General features: G+C 39.2%; 1 protein-coding gene across 4 annotated transcripts in view; it reads left to right on the top strand.

The window, feature by feature from the left end:
* ARL15 (ADP ribosylation factor like GTPase 15) overlaps positions 1–18,511 on the top strand; it is a 446,531-nt gene that overhangs the window by 15,505 nt on the left and 412,515 nt on the right. For 2 of the 4 annotated variants that reach the window (XM_037798775.1, XM_037798771.1), the window contains exons 2-3: positions 11,165–11,182; positions 13,877–13,933. The exons of 1 other annotated variant lie outside the window; for it this stretch is intronic. In XM_037798775.1, the coding sequence (XP_037654703.1) occupies positions 13,880–13,933 (54 nt within the window). In that variant the 5' untranslated portion in view covers positions 11,165–11,182; positions 13,877–13,879. Of the gene's footprint in view, positions 1–6,501; positions 6,562–11,164; positions 11,183–13,876; positions 13,934–18,511 lie in introns of all 4 variants that reach the window. One more of the 4 variants, XM_037798773.1, reaches the window with a different exon arrangement.

Genomic DNA, 18,511 nt, shown 5'->3' with positions numbered 1-18,511 from the left:
GCTTAATATATGCCTATTACATATTAACTACACCACCCTCATCTCCACTGCCACTGCCATCATCATCATCACCATCACCATCACCATCACCATCACCATCACCATCACCATCACCACCACTGTGGCACCGGGTTCTTTGGAAAGGCAGGGAAGAGGGGACTAATGTGAGGTTAGCTTGTGGAGAGGAGGCACAGAGCAGCGTGGGGTCAGGAGAAGAGTAATATGTAAGATGGTGGAAGTAGCTAGGTGTTTTTCCAAACAGCTGACGAAGATGGTCCAGGTTGAGGCCTCTCACCTGGACCTAAAATCCATCTCAGGGTTAGTTAGCCTTTGTGTGTTGTGTCTAGGACAATTGTATAGTAATCTGAATGGATTGTTAATAAAGTTGGAATGGCCAGTTTGATCCTTGCTTCCTATTAGGATTGCAGAAATTATTTTTAGTTGGAGAGTTGACCTTTTCCCTCCTGCTCTTATTTAAACATTCTCTTCTTTCAGCCCTTTACCGCAGAGACTGAGTTGAGGCTCCTTCCAGAGCTGCTCCCAGGGCTGCCTTAGTTACATGTATTGGATGCTGCACAACGGAGTCAGGGGGGCTGAAACCTACTCGGCTTGCCAACAGGCTCATTGTGAATTTACGCAGAGGTGCCTAATGGGCTAACCATGACCCTGCCGTAGGCCTTTGTTCTGTCTCTGTTATAGGACAAAACCCATTGTGTCATAGTGCAGGGACAGAGGCACGCAAGAGGTGCTAAGTGAGTAGCTGGACTGAGAGGCCACACAGTAATGAGTCAGAGCATTGACTCAGAATGAGACTGGCTACATTTGGATTCTAGTTCTGCTACTTACCTGTGTCTGTTCTCAGTTTCCTCGTGTATGCAAAATGGGCATAATGATTGCACTTACTTTTTTTTTTTTTTTAGTGGTATGATATATTTTATTTATTTATTTATTTATTTTTTAATTAAATTCAGTTTTATTGAAATACACTCACACACCATACAATTATCCATGGTATACAATCCACTGTCCACAGTATGGTAACATAGTTATGCGTTCATCACCACAATCTATCTCTGAACATTTTCCTTACATCAGAAAGAACCAGAACAAGAATAAAAAATAAAAGCAAAAAAAGAACACCCAAATCATCCCCCCATCCCACCCCATTTGTCCTTTAGTTTTTTTTTTTATCTTCATTTTATTGTGTTATATTCACATACCACGCAGTCATACAAAACAAATCGTACATTCAATTGTTCACAGTACCATTACATAGTTGTACATTCATCACCTAAATCAATCCCTGACACCTTCATTAGCACACACCCAAAAATAACAAGAATAATAATTAAAGTGAAAAAGAGCAATTGAAGTAAAAAAGAACACTGGGTACCTTTGTCTGTTTGTTTGTTTGTTTCCTTCCCCTATTTTTCTACTCATCCATCCATAAACTAGACAAAGAGGAGTGTGGTCCTTATGGCTTTTCCAATCCCATTGTCACCCCTCATAAGCTACATTTTTATACAACTGTCTTCGAGATTCATGGGTTCTGGGTTGTAGTTTGATAGTTTCAGGTATCCACCACCAGCTACCCCAATTCTTTAGAACCTAAAAAGGGTTGTCTAAAGTGTGCATAAGAGTGCCCACCAGAGTGACCTCTCGGCTCCTTTTGGAATCTCTCTGCCACTGAAGCTTATTTCATTTCCTTTCACATCCCCCTTTTGGTCAAGAAGATGTTCTCCGTCCCACGAGATTGCACTTACTTTTAAAGGAGAGCCTGGCATTTTAAGTCAGTACTATAAAAGCATTTGCCATTATTGAATTGGGACTTTGTATATAAAACACGGACTTATGGTACTGTTGTCACCAAAAGGATTTCACTCTGGTTCTATTCATTTGCCTTTCTGCCACCACCTAATATACATAGTGAAATAACTGGGTTAAAAATACTGCCACTGTTTGTCGGTCATGTTTTAAGTGGCAGCTATTTCTGATTTACAGGGGTGAAAGTTCTTGGCGTGGCATACGGCAGAGCCACTTCTCTCTGCAGGCTGCTTCTGCTTATTGCCATTATGTAAGTTTGGCCAAATGAAACAAATTGCTTTAAACTTAATAGGCAAGTGTCCTGAGGTCTAGAATTATATCATTGTGTTTGGAAACTCTCAAGTTCCCTTTTGTTGGAATCAAACAGTTTGAAGTCAAGTTTCTGCTTTTGAAAACATTTTTCCTAGTGTGTGATTTATTGGCCAGCTCTTTATCCCCTCTTGTTTCCTGAGAGGCAGCATGTTGTGGAGAAAAGAGAGCTGGGCTGATTTATTGGATAATGTTTCTGTTCTTTGCCACTTTGAATGTTTCCTGAATCTGACTGGTTCTTTTCTCATCACTTCATGTAAGAACTCTCTTTTGATTATTGGATTTCTCTCTTTTTTTTTTTTAATACAGAAATATTGTACTTCTATATTGTTCATGATAATATTTCTCTTAGTGTAGCATAATTTTTTCCATGGTTGTTGGGTTTTCAAGATGAGTATTTTAAACATTTTAGACGGAATGATTTGATTCTCCTAGATTTCGTTAGCTTTCCTAACTTCTTTAGTGCCCCTACTGACCTGACCTTGGGCTGGTGCCCCTCTTTATCATTTCTTATGGACTTAGGCCACAATTTTTCTGCAGTCTGAATGTGTTGGAAATAGATTCCTATGCTAGTGATGTTCAAGTTTCTCCCCAAATATGTCTTTATTTGGAGGGATGCATAGCTGTATTGGTCATCTTGGGAAATATCCACAGGTGAATAGCTTTCTTTTCTCTTATTCTGTGGTTACTGTTTTATTATAAAAATTAATTATGTGAGTTTGATATTCACTTTGAGAAGTTTCATAAAATAGACATAGTAAAAAATTTCTTTCGATTCCATGTTGAGAAAGATGTTCAGTTGTTGATTCTAATCAGATTCTTTGCAATATAACAGAACCCAATTATACTTAAACTAGTTGCTAAAAAAAGTTTCAATTTCAAAGTGCTGTGCAAGATGTGATGCATATTTTAATTCTTTATAACAAAGTTTGCCTTGAATAAACATAAAAATGCATGGTTATGAAGAAAGGAGGGAAGTGAATCAAAATCTAACAAGCTCGCTGATGGTTTGATTCCTTCCTCATCTGTCTTAAAGCAGTTCTCTTCTGTATTCCCAAATCCAGAGCGCATAAGAGTTAACCTCTAAGATGAAGACTGTTTATCCTAATTTCTTTGTATTGTTGAAATTGGTGATATTGAAAGAGCAGCAGCAGCAACAACAAGGAATATGCTTCTAAGCTTCTAAGAGTAGATGTGGGTAACATTTTCCTGGATATGTCACAATTAACAGAGACTTGTTTTACCCAGTGGCGTTCTAATGAGTGTTTATTTGCCTGAAATGAAAAAAAATAGTGACTATAGGTCCTCAGTTTTAATTCAGGTATACAGCCCTGTGTTTAAATACCTAGGCATGGTATTTGTCACAGAAAAGGACATGCTAGGAGAAGAAAATCCTCACCTTCCCTTCCTCCCAACCCTTCTCCCTTCCTGTCTAACTTTCCTCATTCAACAAATACTTATTGAGAGCTTAGTGTCTGGCAGGTACACTGCCATGGGCATCCTGGATAGTGCAGGGATAACTCTTTTAGCTACTGAGCCTGTGACACTGAACGAAATACAGTTCTTTGCTTGTGGGAAAACTACAGATGATGGGTCAGAACAGGGTGTATACACTGTTTTCTTTAAAGGGCCAGATAGTAAATGTTTTAGGTTTGTGGGCCATACAATCTCTGTCTCAACCATTCAACTCTGTTGTTTTAGCTTGAAAGCAGCCATAGATAATGCATAAATAGATGAGTGTGGCTTTGTTCCAGTAACACTTTATTTACAAAAACTGGTGGTGGACTTGATTTGATCCATGGGTTGTAGCTTGCAAACCACTAGGCTAGAAGAATAGGATTTACCTCCCTGAAAAGACAGGCAGTATTGCATTCTAAGTTTCACTGGCTTTGGAGTTTTGGTTTGCGTGCTTAGAGGTACCTTTAAAGAAGGAGACAACATGATCAGTGGCTTCAGTTATTAGACGGGCGTCAGCAGTATTCTGTGAATCTCCAGAAGGCAGACCTACAATGAGAGGTCAAAATCATAGGAAAGTAGATATTGGATCAGGGTAAGAAAGAACTTTCTTATCTTAAGGTTCATCTGCCTTGAATCGGAAATGACAAAGCAGAAGCTGACTCCCTCCCTTTTAGGGATATTACGGAAGGGGTTCATGGCTTGAGTAAGAAGTCGAAGTAAGTACAAGGTTTCTTTCAACTTTTCTTCTACTTCTCAGTTGGTCCTAATATATCAGGCAATCTCTTCACCTTACCATGAATTATTTAAAAAGCATTGTGGTATAGGGCAGGATTTCAGAAGTTTCTTTTCTTTTAAGCAGTGGCATTCTTTTTTCCAACCAATTTTATACAGAACTGAGATATGTAAAGCAAAGAAGTAATATTTTATTATATCTATTTTTAAAAATTGTATTTATATATGTACTTACGGTATTATATATTATTACTATATATTATATTATTATCAGGGAGGATGATAAAGCTGTTTTGTTATACACAAAACTGAATTTAGACATGTGGATGAGAACTAAAGACTCATCTAATTTATTTGGTTCTGCATTTTGTTTTATCTTTTTGGTGTGGCATTAGGGAAAAACAAGATCCTGAAAGAATTATAGATGCCTCTGTTACAGATTTTAAAGTAGCTCACTTGTGCAAACTTGAGTTACTCTCCAAAGGGAAGGCAGAAGGTTTCATTCTAAGACTTGTTCCCCTACTTCCCACAAAGTTATTCTGTCAGCACAAGTTAATGTGTTGGAAGTCTCTAGTGTGTTAAAATTTCACATACAGTATATTTGAGTATGTGTTTTTCTGCATTTCAGTCTCTAAAATAATTAAAAATAAATTCAGTTTTCATTGTTGTTTAACATTTGTGGAATATCCAACTGTCCCTTCGGAATCCCATCTGGGGTGCAGAGTTTGAAAACCAGTGGTTTGTAGTCAGACCTAGTTTGAAAAATCTATGTTCTGCTGATTACTAACCACATGGCTTGGAAAGGTTAATGAACTCCTGTAACCCTCAAATTTTTCCATTTGAAAAACAGGTCTAATAATCCCCACATTGCTCTAATTGTGAGGACTGAGTGAGATGAAGAATATAAAACACTTGGCACATACTAGTCCCTTAATAAATGTCATTTGTTTTCTTCTCTTGTGACTTGAAGTAATCAAGGCCATTCTTTTAAATTCGGTATGGTTAGAACTGTGTGTTCAATAGGTATGGTTTCATTTGCTTTTACTAGAAATTATTTACCCTCTTATAGGAAGGCTTGATTAGGAACTCTGCTCTTATGGGTTGAATTGCATCTCCCAAAAAGACATGCTCAAGTCCTAACCCCCATTCCTGTGAATATGACCTTATTTGGAGATATGGGGTCTTTGAAGATGTGATTAGTTAAGATGAGAGCAAACTGTATTTGGTCTCCTTTTAAGAAGAGGGAAATTTGGACACAGACAGACATGGGAAACACCATACAACGATGGAGGCAGAGATTGAAGTGCTGAAACTGCAAGCCAAGGAATGCCAAAGATGGCTGGCAAACGACCAGAAGCTAGGAAGAAGCTAGGAAGGATTCTCCCCTACAGGTTTCAGAGAGAGCCCAGCCCTGCCGACACCTTGATTTTGAACTTTGGAATTGTGAGACAATAAATTTCTGTTGTTCTAAGCTGTGTAGTTTGTGGCACTTTGTTATGAGAGCCATAGGAAATTAAGACATCTGCCCTCATAAATGCAAAGCCCCTGAGAGAAGTGGGCTTGTGAGGGGATATAGTTCACCTATTTGTGGGTTGTGATTCCATCTCCAGTTCATGAGTGAAGAGAGGAGTTTGGAGAAATCCAAACAGGTGGAGGGCAGGAGTTTAAGAGGCATCCTTTGCTATACAATGAGAAACATGGACAATGAATATACAGACTTTCCTTATCAGATTTTAATATCATCTCCCCATATCTGTGTGTTCTCTTTAATAATTAGCAGTAAAACCCATGAAATAAGAAGTGTCAGTGTGCACATCTTTGGAGAAGCAAGGAAATAACCATCAAGGAAGGGAGGGAGGGCTTGTGCCGCTTGGGAGGGGTCAGGCTTCAGGGCAAGGAGAAAACCAAAAAGCTTAGAAAAGTTTTGTCGTCTTGAAAAATAAAAAGGGAGCTTGGTTGAGTCCCTGGGAACCAAAAAGAGCTCCCAGCAACTCAAATTGGCTATCTGTAGCCCCAGAACTTCACAGAAAATGTCGAGAAATTCCCCCATTTTGATTGGGGTTATTTGTCTACAGCAAGAGTAAGACAGTGGTATGGCTGTTCACACAAGTATCAGAGTTTGGGAGTATCAGATTCTGAAGAAATTGGTCTTAAAATTACTGAATCTACTTCTCTTAGCAGTGATATCAGAGCTCCCTTTGCAGCCATTGACCTGTGGAACTCTGGGGGAAGTGGCAGGTAAGTGTGGTTAATTCATTGGAAAGCTTTCAAAGTAAGAACTGTTGTTGGCTCTATTCATGAAGCAATTGTGTAGATTTTATGGCACAGTAAAATGAAACACTGAATGGGGGTTTTCTCTATCCATTCATCACGTAATTATGTAACATATAGTATGGTCCTGTGCTAATTGCTGGCAAGAACATAAAGCTCCTGCAGGCATGGAGGAAAGTCTAGAGCTGCAGAGATTCTGTAGCGTCAGGGATGCTGCTGATGCTGGTGATTTTTCTGCTCATTTGTTTCTTTATTCTTTGAACATTTTTCGAGCAGCTATGAGGTGCCGGGAACTGTGTGTGTTAGATGCGGGGGCAAATACGGAGATGAACACAGGTACTTTCTCGAACATAATCCTGTGAAAGAGACTGGAACAAACTCATATCAGTAAGAGCCAAAGCATTAGAGGCACATGTGATGTCCTCTGGATGGTAAAGGACTAGCTTCAGGGTCTGGGCGTGCTCACAAATCTGCTTAAGGGCAAGAAATAATCTTTTCGTCATCCAAGCCAGTTGCTCCCATTCTGTCTGCACAATAGAATTACCTAGGGCTTTAGAAAATTCTGATGCCTGGACCTTTTCAGTGCCTAGGGATACTGATGTTGATACCCTTTTTTTTTTTTTTTCTTTAAAAAAAAAAATTGAGAACAATTTAAAATTTAATACACAGCCAAAGCATGCATTCTTTGACGTTTTGCCTCCTGGAAGAGTTAAGACTCTCTTCCAGTTAGTATTTTAAGAAGTAGCAGGGAGGGAGGAATGCGAAAGTTGGAACTCGAATTAGGCTTGGAGTAAGCCAGGTAAGGGAGGATGGAGGCCTGAGAAAGGAGGAACTTTGGGGATGGGGAAAGGGACAACCAAGAGAGGATTTTGGGAATGATTAAGTGTGGGGAGGAAAAAGGGTAAGTTTTGTTTGAGGTTTCTAGAAAAAGTGTTCTGTGGTATTTTAAGTTTCTGTTGTCAAGTACAGAGTTTCTACGAGATTAAAAATAACATTCTAGAGCTTTGAAGAGTAGATATAGATGAAGATTTAGGTTTTGGAGATACTTCATTGAAGGGAGTTATTGGTAATTTAAATAATACAGAGTTCAAATAAATAATAAAATAAATGTTACCTTTTATTGATTATACAGGCAGCTGGTCAAAGTTCTCATCCATTTACCTGCTTTGCATGCATGATCTCAATTAATTCTTAGACTCCTATGATGAAGATACTTATCTTATCCCCATTTTACAGATAAGAATACAGTCTTAGAGAGGTTTAATAACTTGTCCGAGGCACAGAGTAATGGTGTGGCCAAACCTTGAATGTGGAGTTACTGATTTAGTAAAAGGGCTTGAATCCTGGACTTTCTTTTGGAGTCCCGTTTTCACCATTAAGCTGTTCTGCAGACTGGAATGCATCTAATGGAATTTTCATTGGTGCAAGGCAGTTTAGTAGAGTGGTTGTAGTAGAAGCCAGATGAGTGGGTTGCAGAGGCATTAGGAGGTGAGGAAGTGAAGAACAGGGTCATGGAATCACAGTCGTGCAGAGCACAAGAGAACTGGCCTTTGGAGTATTTCATTATCCTATCTGGAGTGGGGTGGAGGAGGTAGGCAGAAACCCCTTAGAAGAGAGTTATAGGCACAAGATTTTGAAATTTAAGGAGAATGGAAATTAGGAGAAAGAAAAGTCTTTTCTGATAAGTGCATGGACTTTGGAACTAACTTGCCTGGATTTGAGTTCCAGCTCAGCCACTTACTGGCTTTTTGACTTTGGGCGAAACATGTAACTGTTTTGTGATATGTAGATGTAACTCACAAGGATTATTGAGAGGATTAAATGAATTCTCATTTTCAAAGCACGTAGGGTGGTGCCTGGCACACGGTGAGTACTCATTAAATGTCGGGTATTATTGGTGTTGCTATTTTGTTGTTGTTTTTATTATTGGCTATTTATTGAGTGCCTTCTATGTGCCTGGGCCCTGTGCCTACAGAGAACAAAAGACACTTCTGCCCTCATAGATACTACATTCTAAGGGATGGGGGCAGGCAGTTAACATATAACTTTATGAATGAACAAGGTAATTGTAGGTGTGATAAATGCTAAGAAGGAAACAAGCAGTGTCATGAGACAGAGGAGGTGAGGACAGAGGGCTTTTAAGGTCTGGTGTGTTCTGTCTGAGGAGGTGCTGCTTCAGCCCAGATGTGAAGGAGGTGAAGATAGCCATGTGCAGGTTAAAAAGAAGCCCTGTCCAGGCCAAGACCCAGCCTAGGAAGAGGCCGTTTTGATTTCAGGGACAAGGGGAGGCTGGTATGGCTGGAACACAGTGGGGATGGGGAGGGGGTGGAGACTGCCCAGAAGCCAGACTGCAGTGGGGAACTGGGCTGGATCCTTTAGGGCCTGGAGGTTATGGTAGGGAGCTGGCCATCTTGCTTTGGGGCTTTTTCATCTGAAGGGGTGTTGAGGTAGAGCAGACTTAGTGATGCGAAATGCTTAGTTCCTGCCAAGTGGAAAGTCCTAAGTCTTGAAACAAGGATACTTTGTATATTAATATGAATGAATAGGCAGTGTGTAGGCAGTCAGTCAACAGGTATCAATAATTCATGTCAGATTGTAAAGTGCTTATTTGAAAATCACAGGAGGATGTTTAGGGCATCCACTAGCAGTCCTCCAGTGCGTGTATTTCCTGTGATGATTCCTGCTTATACTCATGCTGTTGCTTCTGTTTGGAATGCTCTTTATTCTGTGCTTCCTTTCACTTGGCCAACTCCTAATCTTCTAAGACTCACTTCAGGAGGTGACCCCTGTAGAAAGTCTTTCCTGACGCCCCAGTAATGGGTTCAGTGCTCCTACTCTATCTCTCAGAAACCCTCTGTGCATACCTCTTCTTGTGCTGAACACATTTGTGTTGCCATTGTCACAGGTATGTTACATCTCTGCCCTTTCCTGAGCTAGAAGATCCTTGATACCAGGTTTTGGTATCAAGGATCTTTGTGCATTCAGTATTTACCTAACAGTGCCCGGCACATTAGAGATGCTCAGGAACAGCTTATTCTTTTACTTTTTGGATTGAATTTTTTATTCCCAGTGCCTGTTAAAAAGTAGAAGGAATAAATCCTCATGGTAAGTGGTGCTGTTCTTTTAATGAGGTTATTAGAAGGAGATTACCCCACCCCTCCACCCCTTACCACCAGTACTTGTAAATTAGAATTTTCAGAGAGAGAACCATTCTTACTTTTATTTTTGGGCCCAAATCTGCTCTAGTTTGGACATTGTATGTGATTTTTAGTCATGTTTTGCAGAAGATTGACCAAAGTTCTGCAGGCATGAAATTTTTAAATTCTGATGTGATTTATGAATTTCATTTGGGTATTCCTACTGGATGATTTTTCAAATCTCTGGTTATTTCTGCGAGACAGCTTTTCAAATCTTTGTGATTAAATTTCACAAAGAGGTCATGTATTAAAAATTATTATTTTTTGCAGGTGAGAACAGTGATTCCTTTTTGAATGGCTGATGGAATTCATGCAGCTTCTGTCCATACAGGTGTAGACCTTTTGTGAAGTATATGCACTCTTGGGATGATGGTGTACTATTATAACTGAAAATGTCCTATAAAATGTCGAGAGGACAATTTTGTCAACTTTGCTTTAGCTGAAAATGTTTCTTTTCATATTGAATATCAACCTCCTTTTTCCTAGTCTGAAGAAGCTATAAAATAGATGTTGAGGAGCAAAACCCTCCACATTTTGTAAACATATTCATTTTATTTTGTAATGAGCTTTTTTAAAAAAAAGTTACTTATTTTCCATTTGGGGAAAATAACCTTTCAAGCATGCTAAGAGTTGCTAAATAATTCACTGTTAATGTTTTCAGTGACAACCCTAACAGAAGGAGATACCAGTTCTGAAGTAGGTGGCATTCCCGAGAGTTTATTTCAAGTCTGGAGGAGTAACGGAAGTGTAATGACAGGCATAACCTTTACTCAGAGAGGATTCCACCTCCTCAGCACTTTGGAGATCCCTTGTGGTCCGAAACATATTGGAATAGGTTCTCTCTCTCCACAGCTCTGCAAATCCTGCTTCTTTGCCTCCAGCCCATTTGTTTTGAGATGGGGTCAAGAGAAAATGCTACATCTTAGTTAGCCTTATTGGGAAATAGATGGTTCACTCTAGGACCTCCTTAGAAGGTGTTTTACTGCCTCCCCTTCCCCCATTCTTGATTCACCAATTTTAACATATTGCTCCCAGCACTTTCAGAGAGTTAGATGAGCTATATTAACCTGTTTATTTTCATCACGAGAATTATAGAGGAGAAAATAAGGAAAAACGACAGTCATCTTGCTTTATATCAGGGTGACAGGTTACATCCAGCATCAAAATTGGAAATGTCATTATGTTAAATATTTTTAAAGAGGTTTCTTAGAAAAGAAAGCATTATGTTTTTTCACCCTCTGATGGAACTGAACTTTGTTATACTTTGAAGTCAATTTTTGGGGAACTGTATGATAAATAACATTTATTTTTTTCCATCTTGTTGAAGTTTTTTTTTCTCCTTTATTTTCATGCTTACCTTTGAAATTTCTTAGGGAAAACAACAATAAACTGTAAGTAGTCGCATTAATTTGAAGTTGAGTGTTCTTTTTCTTCTGCTCTGGATGACAGATATTTTTCTGCAGGCTCTCTTAAAAGATTTTACCCAATCGGTGACTTGCTTTTGACAGCATCTCTTTTTGTGCTTTTCTCAGATGGGGCAGCAAAGAAGAGGAGGTGGTTTTGAGGTTATTGTTTTTTTATGAATGTTCATTTGGAGACTGTTGGACCAGAGTTTATCTAAAATAGAGAGCCATTTTTAAACTGGAAATATTCAAGTTCTCATCCTTCATTCCAAGCTATGCATTTTGTCCCATGGGTTTACAGTTAACATGCAGTAGATTCTTGCAAATAGACTGTCTCTACAGGGGAAATAATCATTTTACATTTATTACCAGTTCCTATATCATAACCAAAGGAAATTTGATTTTTTGTTTAAATGTCTCTTTATATCTGACTCCCAATAATTGAATGAAGAGGCTATTTACAAGAACCTTATTGTTAGAATGAATTTGGAGTTTGGGTGATAGATGTGCCAGTTGCTCTGAGGTATAGGATGTTAAAGAATAAGGCAGTATTTGTAAGGATTAGAGGTTAGAGAGAAAGAATGAGGTAATAAGGCCAGTAAGGAAAAAAAAATACACAGAATAAATTGAGGATTTTTAGGATAATAATTTTGGCAATAATTATTTGGCCAATAGCAGTACTTGCACATTTGGGGTTTGTGAGAAGGAAGGAGTGGAAAATAGATTTTTAGTAACTAAAGAATAAATATTTCTCCCTCTTGAAGAGATAAAGCTTTTAAAATGGATTACTCTATTGGCAAACGGTAGGCCCTTTCTTTTATGGCACTGCTTTTGAAAGTACTGTAATCCAAATGAGATTAAGCTAGGCTAAGAGAGACAGACAACAGTCTTTAACAAGTTAGAAGTTTATTTCTATTTCCTGTACAGTGAAGGTGGTATGCCAGTGCCACTGTCATTTGTATCTCCAGGCTCGCTCAAGTTTATGCTCCACTTTGTGTGATTTCCACACTCAAGGAGCCCTCACAATCCAAGAGAATCTCTGGACCTATAGTAAATCTCAGTTCCAGACTGGAAAAAGAAGGAGAAAAGGCAGAAGAGCAAAAAGAGGTCCTTCTTAGAGACAGTTCCCTTTAAGCATCCTTGGCTTATATCTCATTACCCAGAACTTAGTCGCATGGCAAAACCCAGTTCCAAGGAGGGCTGAGAAATGGAGTCTTTTATTCCAGGAAGCATAAAAGAAGATTTTTCCACTTTGGGAAAATAACCTTTGCAGTTTACTGAGTGAGTTGTTAAATAATTCACTATTATGTTACAAAGGGGATAATTTTCCAAAGGTGGAAGGGAAGAATGGATGTTAGGGGAGGTAATGAGTTTTCTCAGTCTTAAGCTCTGAGGAGGTCAGTGGCATTGCCCTGGCATGTTCTAAGTAGTGCATTTCATTCAAAATAAGGAAATCGCTACAGTTTAAATAGTAATTATAATGATACCTTAATAATACAAATGACCCCAATGTTAAATCTTCAATCTTTTGTTTTGAACAACAGCTCCAGTGAATGTTTAGAAATCTTTTGAAAGTTTAGGTTGAGTTTAACAATGTCAACCAACTAATTGTCTTTTGAGTTTGATTTTCCATTGCTGTAATTTTTATTTTGAATACTCATCCATATAGCCTTTGGCTTCCCAATCTTTTCCTTACCATTTTCCTTTAATCATATGATTTCACTTTATTGTGACCATTGTTAGAAGAGGCAAGGGCCTCTTGCAAAAATCAGTTTGATGTGACTTCTTGGCCTTCAAAAGGTATGCGTCTTTGGAAGACTTTGGCTATTCTGGGAATCCAGGGATTCCATATCTCTGCTTCCTTGGCACGATGGATAAAACCATGATTGCTGAAGTTTGTGGTATTTTAACTTTTACAGAGGAGCTTGTACTTGACAAGAAGAAACAATGTTGGACTGTATAAAGTTAGGGTATTTTGACTTTGGCTAATTTAATGTGCTAAAAATATTCCCCCAGTTAAAGAAAAGAAAATAAGTCAGTACTCATGTTTGGTAGGCGTCTTTTTGTAATTGGACGTGAGTTTTGGGAATCTGAACTTTACTTGGGATGAGAAGTTGCAAATTCTAAATTGAGTACTGCCATTGATATTCTTATACCAAGGATCTCTATTTTCTCTCTAAATTCAACCCATTCAAACCTTTCAGCATTTAACTACCAAGATTTTCCCTTTTATAAAGATTACTCTTCCATCTATTACAAGTATTGTAGACAATTATGGTCTGGTAAGAATTGAATGAAACAAAAAGTACTTACAGAACTACTTATAGCAGTCACAAAAATTTATCATTAAAAACTGGATATTAGAGCAACATTTAAAAGAAAATGAAATTAAGCCATTATATAAATCACATTCCTTAAATGGTGCTCTTGAGTTGGAGGATGTGATGTCTGCTTTATACTTACATGATAAAGTAGTATGTCCCATTTTTATTTTCCCTGTCTTAATTGATTCAGCCTTGAAAAAGGAAGTAGAAGGGAAACACCTAACCACTTGCACATATAGCAGATGTCAGAATACAGGAGACTTTTATTTAAAGAGAGAAGCAAGAACAAGAGCAAAGAAGCCAATTCTTTGGTACAAACATTTAGTTGTAATCTTTTATTCTTATTTTAATCTTGTAGAGAATGTCTGAATGTATCCAGATCTCATTTGCTGTTTGTAGAATTGGCATTTACACGGTAAGCAATGTATATTTTTTGCAGTATCAAATGTCATGAAAAATGAAGTGAAGAAGTTTAAGGGAAAAAAAAGTGAAGAACCAAGGCATGTGGAGCAATGGGACTGTCCTCCACCGCTGGTGGGAGTACAGATTTATACAACCACTTTGGAAAATAATAAAGCTGAACACAAGCAATAAATGAGCAGTTCCATTCCTATATTTATACTTTGGAGACATTGTTGTGTAATTGCAAGAAAATGTATACAGAGAATGTTCCTAGCAGTAGTATTAGTAAACGTTTGCCTTTTTAGAAATAATGCCTATGTCCATCAGTGGTAGAATGGGTTAATGAATTGTGGTATTTTGATTAATTTCATAGATTACAGTACAGCAGCAAAAACATAGGACCTAAACAAACAAATAAAAAAGAACTACAGCTACACAGGACAATAGTATACCATGGTTGCATCTCACAAACATAATGCTGAATGAAAGAAACAAGTCACAGGAAAATATACATAGTATGATTTCATTTCAATGAAGTTCAAAAACAGCAAAACTAAGTTATACATTGAGTGTTACATATCTTGGTAGACAAACTATAAAGAAAGCAAGAAAGTCATAGAAATTCAGATTTTGATTACCTCTAGGCCAGTAGTTCTCAACAGAGAGCAATTTTACATTCTAGAGGATATATGACAATGTCTGGGGACATTTTTGGCTGTCACAAATTATCAGTTGGGAGTAGGGAGGCTTGCTACTGGCATTTAGCGGAGGCCAGGGATGTTGCTAAATAAACTGGTTAAACACTTAGGAATTACCTGGCTAAAAATGTCAGTAGTGCTGAGATTGAGAAACCCTGCTCTAGGGAAGTGTAAAGAGGGAAAAGGGATGCAATAGGGGGAATCTAGAGGGTTCGAAGTTACAGTAATATTCTAGTTCTTATCTTGAATGGTGGGCAGATGAGTTTTTGCTTTCTAATTATTCTTTCTATATTTGCTTTATGCACTGTTTTGTAAGTATACGTCACAACACTACCGAAAATAAAATGTATTAAGGTGTTTGGAGACTTTTTTACATGTGAGTCTATGTCAGTGACGCAAATGCCCTGTTTCTTATCAAATTCTTAATTCAGGAATATGTAATTTTTATCTTGGTAGATGACCATTAAAGGACTTTTCCAATCTTAAGATTCAATGACAAAATGTCCTTTTTCTTTTTGAAGTTCTAGGGAGGGGAAACTGAGACTGTGGACAGGAAATATAGTGATGTTTACTTTTGAAGATTAAATTACTTTCTAAGTAGGGATATAAAAAGATTTACATAGAGTAATTTTGTTTCTCATCCCCCTTGAGAGAAGTAAGTGTATATGCTTGCACAAAAAGTTTGAGGAAATCATTGAAAATGAAATAAGAATTCCAAGTAAAGGATATGACTACAGATAGTCAATTCCTTGAGGGCAGAGAGTCTATCTTGTGTTTGTCTTTGTATCTTCTACAATGCCTTGCCCAAAATCTGGCACGTGGTAAATGCTCAATAGTTACATGTTCAACTAACATTAAAGTCAACACAATTTTCAGTTTTGCCTTAGTTTGAATTTGAGAAAGCAGTTTTTCTTTACTCCTTTTATCACCTTTTATTTTAGCTCTTGACTTTTATGCGTTTTACGTTTTCATTCAGGATGCTGGATTTTGTACATATCATGTGCAGTCTCAAAGCAAAATACAATATTTGCCACCAGTTAGATAAATAACAATAAACTTTGTATACAATCAACTTTGTATGTTTTTACAGATCCTCCTAGATGCAGATGCCAAATTGGGATTAGGCATGCAAGAGATCAGTTGGGAGAAATGTCGGTGAAGGATAATGGGAGAGGGAACAGGAGAAGGAGAGTCTTCAGAATTTTGTGCATTTCTAGTACTTGTGAAAGGAAAGTGGGAGGGAGAGAAGATTGGGTAGAAAGAGCTTTAGACTGCAGTGCAGTTCTGAGAAAGCCTTGGCTGGGCTGATTGATGGTGACTCCTTGAGCAAGGGTTCGGTGCCTTTTAAAAGAGTTCCATGTTGGGCCTGACTCGAGTACGTCTGCATGCTCACTCACTGGCTGGCAGCAGTTCAGTGGAAGCATAGCCTTTCGTGAATGCCATGATAGATTTGAAGTTGCAAGTTGCAGCAGGTGGAGGCCATCAGTCAGCTGAGTGGCGCACCTCTCTGGTTGCCACAGTGCGTTGACACAACAGGGTTTTTACAAATAGAGCCTGAGAACACTGGGACTGCTGATGTCTGGAGTTTTGTGTATTTGTCCTGGAATATCCAACACTTACCCTGGGCTTGGGACCTTTCAGGTGTTCGATCTCTGCTTATTTAATGAAGAAAGTCTGGCTGTGGCCTTATTCTAAAGCAGATTTAAAAAACTGTCCCTAAAAGAAGGAGAAAAATCTTGTGAATTATAAGTGAAGAACACAAAAAAAACAAAGCTTTTGTTAGCTTCTATTGAAAATAAATGCTAAATTCTAAGTAAAACAAAAAGTAGAGGAGGAAATTAAAAAAGATAATGGATGAGGGAGGCGGGGCAAGATGGCAGACTGGTGAGCTGTATGTTTTAGTTACTCCTCCAGGAAAGTAGGTAAAAAGCCAGGAACTGCGTGGACTGGACACCACAGAGCAATCTGTCTTTGGGCATACTTCATACAACACTCATGAAAACGTGGAACTGCTGAGATCAGCGAAATCTGTAAGTTTTTGCGGCCAGGGGACCCGCGCCCCTCCCTGCCAGGCTCAGTCCCGGGGGAGGAGGGGCTGTCAGCTCCGGGAAGGAGAAGGGAGAATTGCAGTGGCTGCTCTTGTCGGAAGCTCATTCTGCTGATTCAAACTCCAACCATAGATAGACTGAGGCCAGACACCAGAGACTCTGAGAGCAGCCAGCCCAGCAGAGAGGAGACAGGCATAGAAAAAAAACAACACGAAAAACTCCAAAATAAAAGCAGAGGATTTTTGGAGTTCTGGTGAACACAGAAAGGGGAAGGGCGGAGATCAGGCCTTGAGGCGCATATGCAAATCCCGAAGCAAGGCTGATCTCTCTGCCTTGGGCACCTTTCCTTAATGGCCCTGGTTGCTTTGTCTATTAGCATTTCAATAACCCATTAGATCTCTGAGGAGGGCCGTTTTTTTTTTTTTTTTTTAAATCCTTTTTGCTTTTTCTAAAACAATTACTCTAAGAAGCTCAATACAGAAAGCTTCAAAGAATTGAAATTTGGGCACGTCAAGTCAAGAGCAGAACTAAGAGAGCTCTGAGACAAAAGGCAATAATCCAGTGGCTGAGAAAATTCACTAAACAACACAGCTTCCCAGGAAAAGGGGGGTGTCCGCTCACAGCCACCATCCTGGTGGACAGGAAACACTCCTGCCCATCGCCAGCCCCATAGCCCAGAGCTGCCCCAGACAACCCAGTGTGACGGAAGTGCTTCAAATAACAGGCACACACCACAAAACTGGGCGTGGACATTAGCCTTCCCTGCAACCTCAGCTGAATGTCCCAGAGCTGGGAAGGGGGAGCAGTGTGAATTAACAGAGCCCCATTCAGCCATCATTTGAGCAGACTGGGAGCCTCCCAACACAGCCCAGCAGCCCAGAACTGCCCTGGGGGGACGGCACTCACCTGTGACATAGCACAGTCATCCCTCAACAGAGGACCCGGGGTGCACAGCCTGGAAGAGGGGCCCACTTGCAAGTCTCAGGAGCCATACGCCAATACCAAAGACTTGTGGGTCAGTGGCAGAGACAAACTGTGGCAGGACTGAACTGAAGGATTAGACTATTGCAGTAGCTTTAAAACTCTAGGATCATCAGGGAGATTTGATTGTTAGGGCCACCCCCCCTCCCCGACTGCCCAGAAACACGCCCCACATACAGGGCAGGCAACACCAACTACACACGCAAGCTTGGGACACCAACTGGGCCCCACAAGACTCACTCCCCCACTCACCAAAAAGGCTAAGCAGGGGAGATCTGGCTTGTGGAGAACAGGTGGCTCGTGGACGCCACCTGCTGGTTAGTTAGAGAAAGTGTACTCCACGAAGCTGTAGATCTGATAAATTAGAGATAAGGACTTCAACTGGTCTACAAACCCTAAAAGAACCCTATCAAGGTCAGCAAATGCCACGAGGCCAAAAACAACAGAAAATTATAAAGCATATGAAAAAACCAGACGATATGGATAACCCAAGCCCAAGCACCCAAATCAAAAGACCAGAAGAGACACACCTAGAGCAGCTACTCAAAGAACTAAAGATGAACAATGAGACCCTAGTACGGGATATGAAGGAAATCAAGAAGACCCTAGAAGAGCATAAAGAAGACATTGCAAGACTAAATAAAAAAATGGATGATCTTATGGAAATTAAAGAAACTGTTGACCAAATTAAAAAGATTCTGGACACTCATAGTACAAGACTAGAGGAAGTTGAACAACGAATCAGTGACCTGGAAGATGACAGAATGGAAAATGAAAGCATAAAAGAAAGAATGGGGAAAAAAATTGAAAAACTCGAAATGGACCTCAGGGATATGATAGATAATATGAAACGTCCGAATATAA

This window comes from Choloepus didactylus, chromosome 11, assembly GCF_015220235.1.
Source record: "Choloepus didactylus isolate mChoDid1 chromosome 11, mChoDid1.pri, whole genome shotgun sequence".
NCBI classification, from domain to species: Eukaryota; Metazoa; Chordata; class Mammalia; order Pilosa; family Megalonychidae; genus Choloepus; species Choloepus didactylus.
The sequence above is the reverse complement of the archived record's forward strand: the minus strand, read 5'-3'. Positions and strand labels throughout refer to the sequence as shown.